The following is a 14,183-nucleotide window of genomic DNA, read 5'->3' as shown; positions in this document are numbered from 1 at the left end:
TACCTTAATTTGAAGCTGGAAGACTTGTGCATTTTTTTTTTTTAATTTTTTTATTCCATATCAAGACTTTTTCTTATGAAACCATTTAAAAGTTCCAGTATTGGCACAAATTCCCCCTTCCCCCTCCTCACCCCCCCCAGCTTTGGATTCATGTCTCTACAGTGGTCTGAAGATGTAAAACAGTATAAATGCAAAAAACATAAGTGCTCAATATTAAGCATCTACATCACCATTGAGATCTACATTGCTGACTTTTCACTAGTGTTGAGTGTTGAAATAAGTGGGAGCTACGGCGTTGAACATCTCCTGAAAATCAGGCCCACTTACTTAAGCACCTACATTTGAAAATGGTGGCTTAAACATTAGGGTTACCATACGTCCGGTTTTTCCCAGACATGTCCGGCTTTTCGGCAATCAAACCCCCATCTGGGGGGAATTGCCAAAAAGCCGAACATGTCTGGGAAAATGCCGGCCGGGCACTTCCCCTCCCGCGGCTGCTCTGCTCTTCCCCTGACTCTTCAGTTCTGTTTAAGAGCCGAGCTGCCCGAGCGCTATGGGCTTCAGGCAGACCCCAGCCGCCGGCTGGGCACTTCCCCTCCCGGGCTCCGGCGACGCAGGGTCTGGAGGCATGGGGGCTGCCCGAAGCTGGTAGCGCTCGGCTCTTAAACAGAGCCGAAGAGTTGGGGAGGAGTAGAGCCTGCTCCTCCCCTGACTCTTCGGCTCTGTTTAAGAGCCAGGCTGCCCGAGTGCTACTGGCTTCGGGCAGCCCCCATGCCTCCGGACCCTGCGCCGCTGGAGCCCGGGAGGGGAAGTGCCCAGCTGGGGGCGCAGGGTCCAGAGGCAAGGGGGCTGCCCGAAGCCCAAGCGCTACCGGCTTCACAGTTTGCCGGGCAGCCCCCAGACCCCGGCCGGGGGCACAGGGTCTGGGGGCTGCCCGGCAAACCGTGAAGCCGGTAGCGCTTGGGGCAGCCCTTTCCGTGTGGCTGGGAGTGGGAGGGAGGAGGGGGCGGAGTTAGGGCGGGGTTGGGGCAGGGAAGGGGCGGAGTTGGGGTGGGAAATGGGCAGGGCCAGGATCCCATGGAGGCTCCTTTTTTTTTTTTTTTTTTATTTCAGTATGGTAACTCTATTAAACATCCAGCTATTTTCTCTCTTCAGAACCCTGCTTGTCAGTCTTTTTGCTAGAGATGCCTCTCCTCCTTCAATAGCTGCATGTAATCTTGAATAAGAATTTAAAGATTATTACATTCTGGTTCTGAAGCGAATTCCTCTGTTGAATGATAAATTAACCTGATTATCTGTAACTTTGTTTTAATTAGAGCTGTTGATTAGATGCATCACTTGGGCGAAAGCAAAATTACAAAAGAGAATGGCAATATGTTCATTTTCTGAACTGCCTCAAGAAAAGTGAGTAGGGTGAGTCCCCTCTGCCCCCTTTCCCTGCTGCTGTATCATTCAACAGTAGTAAGCCCCCCCCGTCAGTTTTCTGAACCCCCTCCCCCCCCAATAGCCTGTCTAATGAGATGGCCACATGCCTAATCTCCAATGTCACTTCTCCTGGGTCTCATTCACCAACACTTCGTAATCTCCAGTGTGCATTCATTAGAACTTGTAGTGACTTCATTGAAGCAATACCCGTCTTTCTTCCTCTCCCTCTCCCCCCCCAAAGCTGCAACCCTTCACTAAGTGACTGAGATAAATAAGCCTTTTATAATTCTAATGGGATAGACTGTAAAGGCAGTTGACTCTCTTTATAGCTGGCTGCCATTAAATCATGCACAGAGCCTATTATCAAGGGGCACAGAGATGCACTCAGCACTTGTCTTCAGTACAGGATAAATGTATTTTCAGATGAGCTAGTATAGATCTCTATCTGCCTGACTCTTCTCACGAAGGTGTGTTTGTCTTCAGGGTGCTGGAGGTTCATAGCACCTGTTGATTGTGCTCAATTGTGGGTGCTCATCACTATTGACAATTAGAGCACTTTTTTCAAAAGTGTAGATGCTAAATATGGATTTAGGTGCTGAATTTTGGGAACCCAAGTTCAACAGCTTAGGGTTTTGTCTTAAAACCCTAACATTAACACCTGTAGAGATGTTCCTTTGAACATAAGGGTGTGTTTGAAGCACTTTTCCTTTCATAGGCCTGGTCCTGAGTACTAGCACCTTACAGGTATTCCTATATCGGTATGCTGTACGGGCAAAGCACTCCTAGTGTGGACCTGGCTTATGCTGGCAAAGGTTACCCCCCTTCTCTCCCCCCTCCTGAGCAGAACAAGCTGTTGGTTCAGCTTTGCCAATATAACTAAATCTATGCTGGGGGCTTTTGCTGGTGGAGGTGATGCATAACCATTGAGAGTGGGGAGGGCCCACAATTTAAAAGTTTGGGGGGGCACATGACTGCCCCATGTGTTGCCTCTGGTCTAGAACAGAGGCTTTCAAACTGGGACATGTGGCAATGTTGGGGGATGGGGAGGCCTGGGCAGGGCCAGCTCTAGGATTTTTGCTGCCCCAAGCAAAAAAAATTTTGGCTGCACCCCCCCCCCTTTTTTTTTTTTGTGCTCCCGGCCCTGCCCCAACTCCGCCCCTTCCCCAAATCCCCAGTCCCACCTCCTCCCCCTGGCATGCTGCATTCCCCTCCCCCCATTGCTTCCTGCGGGCCCCCCGTGACCTCCTGCCCTAGCTCACCTCCGCTCTGCCTGCTCCCCCAGGCGCGCCACCGCTCCGCTTCTCCCCCCTCCCTCTCAGGCAAGGGAGGGTGGAGCAGCGGTGCATTCAGGTGAGCAGCCGGAGCAGAGGTGAGCTAGGGTGGGGGGCACAAGAAGTAATGGGGGGGGGGGAGAGGAACTGCTCCCTGCTCCAGCTCACCTCCACTCCACCACCGCGGCGGCGCGCTCAGGGGAGCAGGTGGAGCGGAGGCGACCTGGGGTGGTGGGGGCACTTTTTCCCCATGCCCCGGAGTCTGCGCCTATGATGGCCAGCGCCAGAATGCTGCCTGTAGAAATGTCCCGCCCCAAGCACCTGCTTGTTTTGCTGGAGCCGGCCCTGGGCTTGGGGGGGGGGACAGGCCACCCAGCACAAGTGTGTGTGTGTGGGGGGGGGGGGGGGGGGGACCCATTTCCTCAGTTTGCTGGCATAGCTATGTTGGTCAGGGATTGCATTTGTTCACATCCCTGACAGCTGTGCCTGCAGAGCCCATAGTACAGGCCTGGCCAGGGCCGGCTCCAGCATTTCTGCTGCCCCAAGTGGGGGAAAAAAAAAGTCGCGAGCGCGATCGGCAGCGGCAATTGGGGGGGGGGGGGGAGCCGCGATAGGCAGTGGCAGTTTAGCAGCAGGTCCTTCGCTCCCAGAGGGAGTGAGACCTGCTGCTCCCGAATTGCTGCACATGCCGCCCCTCTTCCTTGGCTGCCTCAAGCACCTGCTTGTTAAGCTGGTGCCTGGAGCCGGCCCTGGGCCTGGCCATAGTTTTAAAATAAAAAAAAAAAACCACTTTGCAACCCAAATGTTGTAGAAGGGTGCTAATGTATGAGAACCAGCAAGTGAAACTGACTAAATTCCTTGCCCAAGTTGTTGACTTTGCCTCAGTTTTTGGATGCCCAACACAAGACACCTGATGCCTGACTTAGGCCTTGGCTACACTTGCAAGTTACAGCGCTGTAAAGCCTCCCCCAGCGCTGTAACTCACTCCCCGTCCACACTGGCAGGGCACTTGCAGCACTGTATCTCTCTGGGTATGCCACTGCAGGTACTCCACATCTCCGAGAGGAATAACCGCTGCAGCAGAGTGGCTACCACTCACGGGTGTGAGAGTACTGCGCTGCAAGCGTTTACAAATCACCTTGTCAAGTGGCCAATCCTCTCCGGCTGCAGGAATGCGGAAGTGCTGGTTTCAAAGCTCTTACTGCAGAGAAAAGCAAACAATTTGCAGCTTGCTTTGAGTGAGTAAACAAATGAGCAGGGGGCCGGGAGTTCAGAACTTGCAAAATAGAGAGCTGACATGCTCCATAAAGCACTCTCTCTCCCTCCACACTCCCTGTCACAATCCACCCCACCACCCCCTGTTTTGAAAAGCACATTGCAGCCACATGAATGCTGGGATAGCTGCCCATAATGCACCGCTCCCAACACAGCTGCAAATGTTGCAAGTGTGGCCACACCACTGCGCTGGCAGCTGTCAGTGTGGACAGACTGCAGCGCTTTTCCCTACTCAGCTGTACGAAGACAGGTTTACCTCACAGCGCCGTACAGCTGCAAGTGTAGCCAAGGCCTTAGTTGTTTTCCCAAGGAGTGCTGGTCACATTAACTTCTTGAAAATTGCGTGGTTTTTTAACCCGGTGTGCCTTCGCTTTCCCACTTGTAAAATCAAGGTGATCGTATTGTCTACCATTGGGTAAGCAAGATCAGTTTGTAGTGTCTGTAAAACTATTGAGATCCTGGAAAGGAAGAAAATGAATTTTAAAGTGTTTATTCATTATAATCTACCTGTGACTTGCAACATGAGTAAGGAAACTTGCTTTTCTAAATTATAGGGTGACCATATATCCTGTTTTGGCTGGGACTGTCCCTTTTTTTTTTTTTTTTTTTTTTTTTAAGCCTTGTCCTGGCTGTTGTCGTTGTTTTATTTTATTACAAAAGTGGGCATTTGTCCTGTTTGATCATGCCCACTTGATCAGGGACAAATGCCCACTTCTGCCCCCCCCAAAAGGGAGAGGGGTGCAGAGGAAAATGGGGAGGGAGGCAAGTGGTAATGCCAGCCATATGCAGAGGAGGAGGGTTGGGCGAATGACTTGGGCCAGTCCTAGAGGGAGGCTCAGGCCAGTGGGTCGGGCCAGCCCTATAGTGTCCCATTTTCCTTTGGGAAATATGGTCGCCCTTTTAAACCTGTTTTTAGCAACTAATTTTTTAATCCTGCACAGAAATGCCACCAGAATTCCAGTGCTAATTCTGTGCTTTGCTAGTCTGGTGACAGTCAGCTACCTAACACCATGCATGTGATCCTCACGCGCCCATGTTCTTCCTGCTTGAGTCCCAAACATTACCTCGCTGATTGCTGGTTTGGTCACTTTCCTAACCCCTTCTCATCCTGCTAACCTGCTTTTCCTTTGCAAACTGGTGTCTTGCAGTCCTCCTCTTTGCTAGCTGCTCGTCAGAGCTCCTCTGATGTCCCAACTGCTGCGGATCTTGTCAGTGCAATAGAAAAGTTGGTCAAAAGTAAGCTGGTAAGTGTAGTGTCTTGGAAATTCTCTACAGAATAGGCATAACTTGTATCTGTAGCATGAGTTTGACAGTCTGCCTTATTTCCTTGTTGCTTTGCACCTGCTGCATTTTTATTAACCTTTAGACTCTCCAGTTCAGTGTAGAAGTTCTAATAGCTGTTACTCCACAACTAAAATTAAATGCAGTTGCAAGCTTCTGTGCAGATGTTGCACCAAAGTCAGTTAACTTTTCAAAGCATGGTATAGCCTTTGAACTGTATGATACTGGTGAATTTCATATATTTGTGTCTAAGAGCCATTCCTCAGAACAGACATAAACATTTGGATTATATTAAAGGCAAGGCCTTATTTATCATATGGTAACTTTTTTTTTACCATGAGAGTTTAGCTATGAAATAGGTCAAGCAATAACGGACAGCTAAGTGTGTCTCTCTGAAAATTTTAATGAATTTACATTCCTACTAAATAGCAAAATTGTTTAACCTCTTCATGTATAATAGTTGTGATTAACCTTATTGAAATTAAAGCACCACCTGTGTCACTTTCTCTTCTGCTATTTTAAAAAAACAATTTTTTTTTGTTCTGATCTCTACCATGGTGAAAGCCCTATAGACTCAAGCCAGAGGACTTATTCTAGATTTTACTGTAATGCATTTGCAATTTACAATCTTTCTATTGGACAGTTGCTTATAGTGTGGAAGGGATGATTCTGGCTTCCTTTAATTGTTCCTTGAAACAATCCTCTATAGGGTAAAACATCCCTGGGCCTGTAAACTTGGGCAAATGCTACAGCTTAAACAAGTTTTGCTCAATGAAAAAGAGTTGAGGGAGACCTAATGCTGAGCCTGTGAAGGTTCATTTTCTTGCACTCATTTTCAGGGTGAGGAGAATAATAAAACAAGCGGGGCTGGAATTCCTATGACTCTGTGGAACCAGCTTTATCTGGCAAAGTGATTCCGCCATAGAAGTAGTAATTTGGTTTCAGTGCTTTCTCAGTCTGAGACTTCAGCACACAGAGATAGTATCTAGTTGGTGAAAGTATTGTCCTCACGGTTGTATGCTCTTGGATGAGGGCGAAGTTGAGCATTTGAAGGAAACAGGTATTTCAGAATGAAATAGGCTTGTTGTGACTGGAGAAGCAGGACACTAGAAAAGAAGAGTAACTTCTAGCAATTTCACAGCTACCAGAAAGGTTTAAATTAGAGTGAGACTGATAAACATAAAAAGTGCATATTAAGTCTGTTAGAGGTTTTCATAGCAGGATATCTATTCTCCCTTCCCTCTTCTCTTCCCTCCTCCTCCCCCCCGTAGTGAACTCAGTAATATTTAATGGGTTTCAGACCAATGTCTCCGTTTTTTGTATGTTACTTTACTGGAAGGTATCTTCATTTAATCTTCCACAGAACAACATTCTAAATGCTTGTAGCCTAGGGTTACCATATTCTGTACCTCCAAATGGAGGACACTCCACGGCCCCCGCCCCCAGCCCCGCCCATACCCCCTCCCCAACCCCGCCCCCTCCCCAAAGTCTCCGCCCCCTCCCCTGCTTCCCGCGAACATTTGATTCGCGGGAAGCCTGAAGCAGGTAAGGAGGGTGTGGGGGGGAGGAGGCGCAGCCCAGGCTAGCCCCCCCGGCGGCTCCAGCCTGGGTCGGCTCGGGCCCTGGGGTGCCGGCCCCGGCCCACCACCCCCGGCCCGCCCAGCACTGCCGGACCCCGGCTCCCCGCCGGCCCGGCTCCCCGCGGGCCCGGCCGGCCCGGCCCCCCGCCGGCCCGGCCGACCCGGCTCCCAGCCCGGACCCCGGCCCGGCACCATGCCCCCGGCCCCGCACCGCCGGCCCTGGCCGAGCACCACCCAGCCCTCCCGATTTTCCCGGACATGCCCGGCTTTTGGGGATTTCCCCCCGGACGGGGATTTGAGCCCCCAAAAGCCGGACATGTCCGGGAAAATCCGGACGTATGGTAACCCTATTGTAGCCTAATTCTATCACATTTTGGAAGGCCATGGGATTTTTCTCTTTGCAGATTATTCAGAACAATTTTGAGATGCTTATTTTAGCATAACCAACATTTTTCATCCTGTGCTTAATGGTGTATGCTTTCTGCTGTGCTGCAGTGAATCAGACTATAGGTTTCAGGTTGTCTTTTCTATATCCACTTGAAATATAACCAAACCTCTGAGGCGGGGCAGTGGCAGTGCCCCATTAGTCTGTTTTCAGTTTCCACTACTCACGATTGCTGAGGCGACTATTGCAACAGAAGGTAACTCTAGCTTTGTAGATCAAGGATAACATTTGTTCTATAATGCTTTGGTTTTTAGACCCTAGAAGGAGGAACTTATCGAGGAAGCTTAAAAGATGGCACTGGGTGTTTAAATGAAGGGATGACGCCTTCAACTCCCCCAAGAAACCTTGAAGAGGAACAAAAAGCCAAAGCAATGAGAGGCAGGATGTAAGTTATCTAGCTGCTTTTTATTTCTCTCATACACCCTATAGAAGTGTGCACAGCTATAAATTAGAGACACTGCTCTGGCAAAGAATGCACAGGACTGGTACTCTGAAGGCTGGATTTCTATTCTCTATGCTCGTCTGGTTTTCTCAGTCTATTTAAAAAAAATATATTCGATCAATGCCTTTTTCTGCACTGCAGGGAAGAGGGGGAAATGGTGCATCTTTATTGTAGAATAGCTAAAGTTACCAGTAAGAACCATTCTCAATCCTGCTGTAAAATCCTAGTGGAGACAAGACTCTGTAGCTAACTGAGAGGTAAACTAGGCGTGGTGACTGCTGGGGCAGGGCAGTAAAGTATTAACCTCACTCAGCCACTTCAGGTACCTTGTCTCCACTAGGATTTTACAGCGAGATAACTATTGCACAGCAATTAATCTCATGAGAAGGGGAATCCCCTTTTTTTAGCATTACAAAATAAGGCTTTGATGTCAAAGCTCCATATACATGCTGAGGGGGTGGTGGCTCATTTAGATAGATCTTCATTTTTATCTATACAGTACCAGAAATGTGGTGTTTTACAGACAAGAGAACACTCCTGCCCTGACAGTGCTTATCTAAATTAAAGAAGAACAGGAGTACTTGTGGCACCTTAGAGACTAACAAAGGTGCCACAAGTACTCCTGTTCTTCTTTTTGCGGATACAGACTAACACGGCTGTTACTCTGAAACTTATCTAAATTAAGGCATGCCTTACAGTAGGTTTATCAGGAGGCAAGGATATGAGAGACAGTGAGGGTTGGGGAAGGGAAGTCAAGGGTTATAACAATAAGATCATGTGGCTGCTTTGATTATGAAACCTTGCAGTGTGTGCACTATTAACCTAGTTCTTTAGCTTTTCCCCTCAAATAAAGTCTAGGATGCATTGGCCTCATGGAAGTGTTTAAGGAGTGAGTCAGTGGAGGAATAGCAGACTGGTTTGGGAAAGGTTCTAGGCATGGAAAGGAAACCAGATGGGGGGAAGATGTAGTTGAGAGGGGCTAGCAGGAGCAAAGTGGCATAGGGCTTTGAAAGCTGGTATAAGTCCCTTGAATTTGATGCAGAAGCCAGAGAAGCAATTTGGTGAGGAGCTTGATGTATTCATCATAGATGAAGTGTGATTCTTTTTTATAATGTATTTTTGAATGGATGAGAGAGGCAGGTTAGAGGAGATCAGCACCCAGCTTTACCTGTAGAGAACTCCTCTGAGAGAGAAACTCTTATCTGTCTCCTAAGATTGCCCCAATATTGCACATACTTGGTTTCAGTATCGGTCTGATTAATGAATTGCTAGTTTACCATTGCAAGCTTCTTAGCCTTTCACTACAGACACTTGCCATTGTGTACATATCTATACACGTGGCCTTTTGAAATGCAGAAAGAGCTTTGGCAGCTGTGCACTACATATCTTTTTGTGTCTGTTTTTCAGGCCAAATAATTCCCCTTACTCCAGAATGTTTAGAAACAGCTGCGAGTGGCTTTCAGGATCAGTCCGCTTCTCTCTCCTTCAGCTACTTAGTTTCTGGTAGTGGTCTGTATCTGGTGCCACTTGATTTCTTGTTTTTAATAACTTATTAAGGAGCTCAAATCAGAGCTCAAATTATGACCCCTATTTCCCAGTAAACAAACAATAGATGACTTGCAAAATCCTATCCATAGGTGGTAATCTCCTGTGCACACATGCATGTGTGCTTTCACCTTTAATCTCTGTGCCGAGAGCCTCTTGTGACAGGTTCCCCTTGCGGCACCATGTAGAACTGGGGTACCACTGAGTCCCCGACCCACCAGCCTTGGCTCCCTTTTACACTGCACTGCTGTGACAAGCTACAAAGCCTTCCAGCCTACAAATACCTATAGGTAGGGACACACCCAGCTGCAGTTACAAGCAGACTCTCTGCCCAGCCCCTGCATGGGAAAGCTACTTCCAGCTCCTTAGGCACGTTATACTGTCTTGTGCTGCACAGGGAACTGTACAGTGTAAGCTCATAAAATTACCTCCTCTCCACATTGTGGAGAGGAATATGCAATAGCCTTTTGCCCCGAGTTATGATTCTCCCACACTGGTTTAGATAAAGCAAAAATAAGTTTAACTATAAGATTTTAAATGACTATCTTTTATAGCAAACAGATCAAAGCAGATTACCTAGCAAATAAAATATGCAAACTAAACTTTATATCCAATCTAAGTATATATTAATAGCAGATTCTCACCCTAAGAGATGATACAAGCAGGCTGCAGATTCTTAAGGGGCAAGCTGCACTTACTTTCTATCTAGATCACAGGGGATTCCAAACTGTAAAGTATCTTGTCTAGTGGGTGTTACCCACGTGTAACTACATTTGAAATACAGATACATAGTCAATATTCATAACTTCAGATACAAAAATGATACATGCATACAAATAGGAGATTCATTCAGCAAATCATAACCTCTTCAATGACCTCGCACCTGACTTACTTTGCATAAAATACTTTCTCATGTTCCCTTTAAGTTTTTACATCCTATGTGAGGAATGAATTTTATGTGCACCAATATGGAGGTGATATGTGGCAGGGGTGGGGCTGAGGGGTTTGGCATGTGTGTGGAGGGGAGGGTTGCTCAGGGCTGGAGCAGAGGGTTAGGATGCAGGGAGTGTGGGCTCAGGGGTGGGGCTGAGGGGTTCAGGGTATGGGAGGGGGCAGAGGGTTGGAGTGTGGGAGGGGTGAGGGCATGGGGCTGGGACTGCACCTGGGGATGAGGGGTTTGGGGTGCAAGCTGCCCCAGGGTTGTGATTGGGGGGGGGGGGAAGAGGATGGATGGACGGACACACACATCGCCCTCTCACTGCAGCAGCTACGGGACCAGGGAAGAGGCGCAGCTCCAAAACCCCCATCCCTTAGAATTCGCTACCCCTGGACCACTAAGGTACCAAATTCTGCTGGGCAAGAAAAGAAGGCCATCCTTACATGGTGGTAACTGTTCCTGGTGGAAGAATGTGGCAGCAGCTCCAAAGGAGAGGCACCTCTCTCTGCCGGCAGCCATTCATGCCCCAATTTGCTCCTCTCTTCTCTCCAGGCCTCTGTGGCTGCGTGCCTGCACAGCCCTCTATAGTCTGCTGTGCAGCTTAGAGGGAACTTAGCTTATAATGTCCTAATAATATCACTGAAGAATAGGGGGTGCCGTGTCACACCCCTATTCCAGCAGATATTGCTAAAGTATTTCTACCAGATTAAAGGGATATTTTCTGATTGCTGTGATATACCTGTGAGTAAATTTGAGGGCGTTGTCAATATATACGAATACTTGTTTGTTTTTAAAGTGAGGAAACAGTCCATATCCACTTGACAGTCCCCCACACTCCCTCCAATACCATATAGAAGAAAATACCTTCTATAACAGAAAAAGGCATGTAATATGCCTGTATTCCCCACAATTACATCATTGTAAATGACTTCATTTTTGCTAACTTACAGTAAACACAGGTAAGGAAACTTGTTCTCTGGCAGTGTCCCTCTTTTAGATTTAAAAAAAATTACATGTGTCATACGTGATAAAACAATGGATATAAAAATATCAAGTGACATTCAACACAAATGTCTGTTTCAAATGATGGGGCAAGGGGGAAGCCATGTGGTCTTCTATAGTGTTGAGTGAATGTACCATGTAGATGCTGAACTAAGCTCCTGAAGCAAGAATACGTGTACCTTTTGCTTTGTATCTGTGTTGGCAAAACTGATCCTGCACCTTCGTTCATTAGAGGTTGCTACAATTCATCCTGAAGGATGCTTAAATTCTAGCCCTCAGACCTATGAACACTGCAGCACTGGCACCATTGGTGTTTGATTCTGATCTGGACACTTAAAGCCAAATTCTGCCTCATATTAATGGATATAAGTGTAGATGGAGAGAAGTGTTCTTGAGAGAACAGGGAGTGATTCTTCCCTCAACATCCAGAATTCCTGGATAGCAACAGGACAGGAGTCCTACCTAGTGGTAAGTGCAGGGATTCCCTCTCAGTTAGTAAATCTGTTGGTATATCCATGCTAAAAGAGGTGTAGCATATTCCTTGCAGGGACATGTAGGTCAGCCAGGGGAACAGCAGCATAGGGCATATGCTTGCCCAGGGATACGTGCTGCTGCTTTGTAAAGGAGCAACAGTTTGCCCAGCATGTATTTATTACATGTGTATGGAACTTAGCAGAGTGGTTCTTGGAACACATGAACAGCTGGCATTTCCACTGCCACTTCATAGCTCCTGCCCAAAAGGGCTGGATTTTGCTATTTAAATAAACAAGGAGCGGCATGACCTCTTCATGCAGAGGGTCTACAGAAAGTTCCCCTCATCTTTCCCTAACCAAGATGAATGAGTGCTACCAACACTGCCATCACACTATGTGACAATGTCCCTATGTCTCACAGGTGTTCCGTACCTCTCACATCGCTATGGTATTGTCTTCATGTTTCATCTTAGTTCATGATGATTTTGGAGGCAGGGAAGTTTTTTCCATGTGAAATGGCACATGGTGGCATCATTGCTGTTTCATCTCAGTAGTTTGTCTGTAGAGTGTTTTAATCTTGCAGGATACCAACAGCTGTTCTGTTATGAGACATGAGCTCAGAATGCCTTCACCCACCTGTTAAGTCTGGCTCACAGGATCACTTCAGTTAGTGCTTAGTCTTATCAAATAATTTTGGGGTTTTTACCAATCACCAAACATGTCTTTTATCTTCAGAATTCTTGCTAGCCCATGTGCTCTCCGTTTCCTCTTCAGAATGCCTATCCCTAGACCTCTTTTCTGTATCCGTCTTTACCAGGGCTTCCATATAGCACAGTTTCTACAGAGCTGTCATTCCAAGAGGGTCACTGTTGATTGATGTATACAGTGTGACACCAGGCATGAAAACATTCCTCTACCTTGTTACTCATTATTGAATTTTGAGCTTGGATGGAATTTCGTTCATAGTGCTAAATAACTTTCTCTCTGTAATTGAGAGGGAGACTGTCTGTAGTAAGACAGGTATAACTCTTGAAATTGTCATGTAGAGAAAACCCTATGCAACTAATCAGTTTGACTGATACGTGTTTGTGTGCATTGAAGCTTCCTTAGATGACGGTTATCCAGAATTACTGGCTTTGAAAGAAGCATAAAGCCTTTGACTGCCACACCTGCATTATTTACTATAAGAGATCAGTCCTTTGGAAAGGAAATGGGATTCATTCTCCTAGCATTGAGTCTCAAGAAATGAAAATTAGACCATTTCCTTTAAGCCTATGCAAAGCCAGAATAAATGAACTTTACTCATGGGAAGGCTCTCTAGGGGATAGGGGGAACAAAATACTCATCTGTCACAAGGCTTTAAAGTACTTAAACAGATTCCATGGCTACTGCTGTAGTGTCTCTTCTATGCACCCTCTCTCATATGTGGAGTTGAGGTTCTTTGGGCAAGGGTCTAGTTCTTTGGGTGGTGCACATATCATCTTAAATGTGAATGCAACCAGCATTCTGGAGCTGGGAAGGTGGGTTTTTGGTTTGTTTTGTTGTGCAGCCATACCCTTTGGGTTGGTGTACACCCCCCCATCTCTCCTCATTGCCCTTCCTGAGGCTATATAAGGGCAGCACCACCCAGTCCCCTTCAATTCCTTCTCACTGCCCATGGCCTGAGCTGGAGCTACCTGTGAAGTTTCCTCTTCTTCCCCCCCCCCCCCACCTTTTTTTTTCTACAGTTGGCCCTCTACCTTCCTTATCCGTGGGGCTGCCAGTGAGTGCTCAGCACTCACTATCTTTTTATTTATTTATTTTCCTGTGGATGCTTCATCCCTGGAGTCTGCACCTATGGTTCTCCTCACCTGAAAACCTGATGATGCCATACTCCTCTTCTCTGGTCCCCGAGGACTTTAGGCTCTCGAGATCTGCTGAGGAGAATGGTGGCAGATTTAAGCATAGAAGTTGAGCTTGTACAAGAGAAACACGCACAAGCTTGTATTCATTCTCCAGGTGTCTGCCTTCTCGATTAATGACACTCTTCTAGAGCTAGCAAAGACTTTATGGAACATGCCAGCCTTTTTAGCTCTCACAGCTGAGCTCACAGACCAACATTATCATGTCCTGTTGCAAGACTTTGCATGCTTTTTCTTCTCTTCCTGCTCCAAATTCCTTGGTGGTTACAGCTGCCAATGAGAGAGCGTGTCCAGGAAGACTTAAATCAACCTCCAGTGAAAAAGGGCCAAATTGTTTGGGAGAAAAATGTATTCCACATCCTCTCTCCAGATGCATGTAGCAAACCAGCGGATGCTGTTAGTGAAATACAGCTTTGTTAACAGGGAGGGATTCGATGTCTGGGTTTACTGACCTCCTTCTGGAGGATGCACAGGAGGAGTTCAGGGCATTACTTGAAGGCTGCATCATAGGCAAAACATCCCTCCAGTCTGTATTTGATGCAGTGGACACTTCTTTTAGGATGATGATGGCCTCTGAAATAGCAGTGAAGAAAGCCTTGTGGTTGC

At 47.1% G+C, this 14,183-nt stretch overlaps 1 protein-coding gene across 7 annotated transcripts in view; it reads left to right on the top strand.

Moving 5' to 3' along the window:
* Positions 1-14,183, top strand: part of KALRN (kalirin RhoGEF kinase) — a 732,870-nt gene that overhangs the window by 639,427 nt on the left and 79,260 nt on the right. For 5 of the 7 annotated variants that reach the window (XM_054043354.1, XM_054043355.1, XM_054043353.1 and 2 more), the window contains one exon: positions 7,532-7,662. In XM_054043354.1, coding sequence (XP_053899329.1) covers positions 7,532-7,662 — 131 coding nt within the window. Of the gene's footprint in view, positions 1-5,119; positions 5,216-7,531; positions 7,663-14,183 lie in introns of all 7 variants that reach the window. The other 2 variants (XM_054043358.1, XM_054043359.1) reach the window with 1 other exon arrangement.

This window comes from Malaclemys terrapin, chromosome 11, assembly GCF_027887155.1.
Source record: "Malaclemys terrapin pileata isolate rMalTer1 chromosome 11, rMalTer1.hap1, whole genome shotgun sequence".
NCBI classification, from domain to species: domain Eukaryota; kingdom Metazoa; phylum Chordata; order Testudines; family Emydidae; genus Malaclemys; species Malaclemys terrapin.
This window is presented reverse-complemented; position numbering and strand designations above follow the sequence as displayed.